This window comes from Solanum lycopersicum, chromosome 6 (assembly GCF_036512215.1).
Source record: "Solanum lycopersicum chromosome 6, SLM_r2.1".
NCBI lineage: Eukaryota > Viridiplantae > Streptophyta > Magnoliopsida > Solanales > Solanaceae > Solanum > Solanum lycopersicum.
The window spans coordinates 41,523,835-41,527,733 of record NC_090805.1 but is presented as its reverse complement, the minus strand read 5'-3'; the positions used below and the strand labels follow the sequence as shown (position 1 = coordinate 41,527,733).

General features: G+C 31.2%; 1 protein-coding gene across 1 annotated transcript; it reads right to left on the bottom strand.

The window, feature by feature from the left end:
* Positions 1-277: 277 nt before the first annotated feature.
* Positions 278-2,303, bottom strand: LOC100736434 (putative cytochrome P450; the record flags this gene model as incomplete). Its single annotated transcript, NM_001247565.1, is given in 5 exon segments — positions 278-832; positions 918-1,263; positions 1,342-1,586; positions 1,666-1,883; positions 1,960-2,303. Coding segments are annotated over 5 exon segments (1,497 nt in total). The 5' UTR covers positions 2,228-2,303.
* Between the last annotated feature and the right edge of the window lie 1,596 nt (positions 2,304-3,899).

Sequence of the window (3,899 nt, the reverse complement as noted above, 5' to 3'; positions counted from 1 at the left end):
TAATCTAAAATAAATGTTTACATATTTGAGTCATCCTTAATTGCAATTACATATTTATTGTATGTTTCCATAACCTAACTTTTCATATGTGCATCCCAATTTTTCGTCACTTGCAAATACTGTATATTGCAAGTCATAAAGGTTCACAATAAGTTGTTGTGGCATATTTTAGTCTAATACGAAGTCAGGTAGGGTGTTGAGGAGCTCGTAAAGGGACACTACTACTTGGTGAAAATCCTGATTCCGTTGGGTGGTTTACCAAAGAAAAGACGATAACTAATGATGACAATTATTTAATAGTGCTAATGAGAGTTTGTCACACATACAAAAATAACATGGTATTGAAATGCAGAATACATATGAACCTCATTTATTGAACTAGTACTAGTAGTTGTGATAATTAAGTAAACCATCAGAGCTTGTTGAGGATTATCTGAGCACCATACTGAGGCTTCATAACGAGTATTGCCTGAGGGGCATGAACATAGGAAGGAGAGAGCTTGAACCAAAACCTCTGCAGAATTTGAGATAAAACGAGCTTTGCTTCTGCCATTCCAAAGTTATTACCAATGCACATTCGAGGACCCCAACCGAAGGGGAAATACAATGGCTCTTTTGCAGCTTTGGATACCCCTTCTGAGAACCTATTTGGATTGAAAATCAGTGCATCGTCTCCCCATACTTGGGGGTCGCGATGTGCTATGTATATAGGCACAAAAATTTGTACTCCTGCAGGAATTGTCATTTCTCCCAATTTAGTGTCCTTTGAGGTGCTTCGCATAAGGGTGAGTGCTGGGTATAATCTCAACACCTCTTGGAAGATCATGTTCATCTAGTAAATAATTTATTAGCAACAAAAATATTAATGACATGTTTACAGTATCACAAAGAAGATGGAGTTTGGAGGCAGAGCTTACTATTTTTAATTGATTCAAGTCCTCAAACTTTGGTTTGTTTTTTCCAAGTACTTGAAATACTTCATTTCTAGCTTTGTCTTGCCACTCAGGATGCATACTCAAGGCTACCAATGTCCAGGAGAGCAAAGCTGTGGTTGTATCTTGTCCTGCAAGATAGAATTCCTTACATTCTTCAATTATTTCAGTGGTTGACAGTCCTCCTTTTAAGAGTAATCCTAATATATCATCACTTTCTGAGACTCCTCTTCGCATAGCGTCTTCTTTCTTCTCTATGATTCCTTTGATCAATGATAACACTTTTTTGTAGATGTATCTTGCTCTTCTGTTTGATTCTGTTGGAAAGAATCTGGGGGTTCGTATAGGTAGTTAGAATCACATAGCGCAATGGATAGTGTGTGTATATATACACTTACTACTCACTCACCTTAGTAAGGGAAAGAAGAGAGTAAATGGAGAAGCCAAAATAAGATCGCACTGCTCTTTCTGAAGTATGAAAATAGTCCTTCCTTCTTCAATATTGCTACCAAAAGCAGCTCTCGATATAACATCTCCACCTACATTTAGAAATTCATCTGCTACATCCAATTCACAACTTCCAGTTTTGCTAACCAAGTCCTCCCATCTATTTATCATTTCATCACAACACTCGCAAAATGCTGGGTACAACCTCTGTCAGTCACACACACACAAAAAAAGAACTCGTAAATAAATAAATAAATAGAAAGTTCAAATTAAGTATAATTAATACCTTAATCTTCTCTATATGAAAAGCCGGGTTTAGTATCTTTCTATGGTGATCCCATTTTTGACCATTGTAACTAGCAAGTCCAGTAACAAACATATCAATGAAGGCATTGGCTTGAGGCTTTTGAAATTCATTATGTCTGTTCACCACTTCTTTTATTAGCTTTGGATCTGTTACTGTAATCCGAGGGGTTGGTCCAGCCCACATCACAAATAATCTCTCTGCAACCATCACAATTAGTACAAACAAAAATATATATATTTATACATGAATGTTAAAGAACTACTCTTAACTTACCGTAAGTTTTAGAAAGATGAAGAATAAAAGGATTCACCCAAGGAACAATATCGTGATTTACTAATGGTTTTTTCTTTGCTTCTCTAGACATTCTCGTCATCTCTTTCAGATTTCCAAACAGAAATTGGTACGGCTGACCATGAATACCTTCCTTCTTCAGCTTCTTTTCGATCATCTTTGGCCACCACCATAATGTATAAAACGATTTTACAAAAAATAGGGCTATCAAAATGCCAATCGTTGCACCAATTACTGTAACAATTGCCATTTGATAGATATTTTCTATCAAGTGAAGTGATGAATAGCGAGAGTATTATAAGAGCAGAGCAAAGGTTTATTGGACTAAAATTTCTTCTTTGCTTTCTAGTCTAAATATATGCCAAAGTGGGTCCATCAACTATCATATTTGGATCTTTGCTAATCAACCGTTCATTATTCTTTCTCCTAAATTCATCTCAATTTATTTTTCTTTTATTCATTTAAAAATGCGTTCTATACATGATATGGTAACTACAGAATTCACAGAGTAACTCGCTCTGTCCCTGGTTTAATTTTATTTTTTATTTTTTCAATTTAACTGCAAGTGAACATCTTTGAAAAAGACAAAACATCTCTAATGAGAAATTGATTTTCAAATTTTATATATAAATAGAATAAATTTACTAGATCAATTAATATTATTTTCTTAATAAATACATTAAAAAAATAGACTAAATAAAAAGTATCAGGTAAAAAGATAAATAAAATATACATAATAAAATAAATGCATATGACAATGTCATTTATTGATGCTAATACCTAGAAATAGAAGTAACATGCAAATGGACACGTCATTTTCTCTATCTAAAGGGCCTTTTTTTATTTTCTTTTTATGATTCAAATTTAAAAGAGTTGCCATTAAAGTGCGCGTCATAGAAATACAAGTAATTTATTTATTTAGAAATAAAATTAAGTCATAAATTTTTTTTTTATATAATTATTATCAAATTTATAATTGAAATAATTAAATGTTAATTAATAATTAATTTTAATACAAATTAACAAAGGATAAAACTAAAAGAACATTTTTAAAATAATAAAGAATTTAAAAATTTTAATTAATTTGAAAATAAAAAATATCTCACTAATTTATTAATTTGAAACGGTGGAAATATATTAAGTGCTTGTAAATATGAATAATTTCTTTTATAAGAAGTGCTTTGTCTCTGAATGAAACTTTATAGTACAAGTTTAAAATAATCGAACTTCACATAAATGAAGAATTTAAAAAGTTAAATAATTTAATTAATTTAAAAAATGATAAATATCGCAGTAATTTATTAATTTGAAACGGTGAAAATATAACAAATACTTTGAACTAAGTCTCAACTCGACTTCTGATTCAAGATCCAACTTCAAAATTGAATCTTGACCCAAACATATAAATCAAGACTTGATCACGCAATTTTTATCGTGATTTTTAAATTGAGATTTGAATATATTCTTTGTTGGGATGGTAGGGTAAAGATTGGGTAAAAAAATTAAATTTTTAAAAATAAAATCTTTTTGTTTGTGTGTGGGGGAGGGAAGGGGTAAGGAGGTGGTTGGGGGTTGTTTTGGGGTAAGAAAATATTTTTTTTTTCTTGAAAAAGAAATTTTAAATTATTTAACTCCTTTTTTTTTTTCTTTTGGAGGGGAGAGTTGAGATGCGGAGTAAAATAAAAAAAATTATAATTTAAAGTTGAAGGAGAAAATATTTTCCTTTACGCCACGTATACTCGATTATTCCTTCTTGTTAATTTCCTAAGGTTAACATAACGTTAAAATAATAGACAATTTTAAAAGGGTCCTTGTGAACACTCTGACATCCATCTCTTAGATGAACAGTAAAATTTAATTATATGAACCATTTTTCCAATGGAAATTTTCCTTCATATTTCACTAGTACTTATTTGGAACCA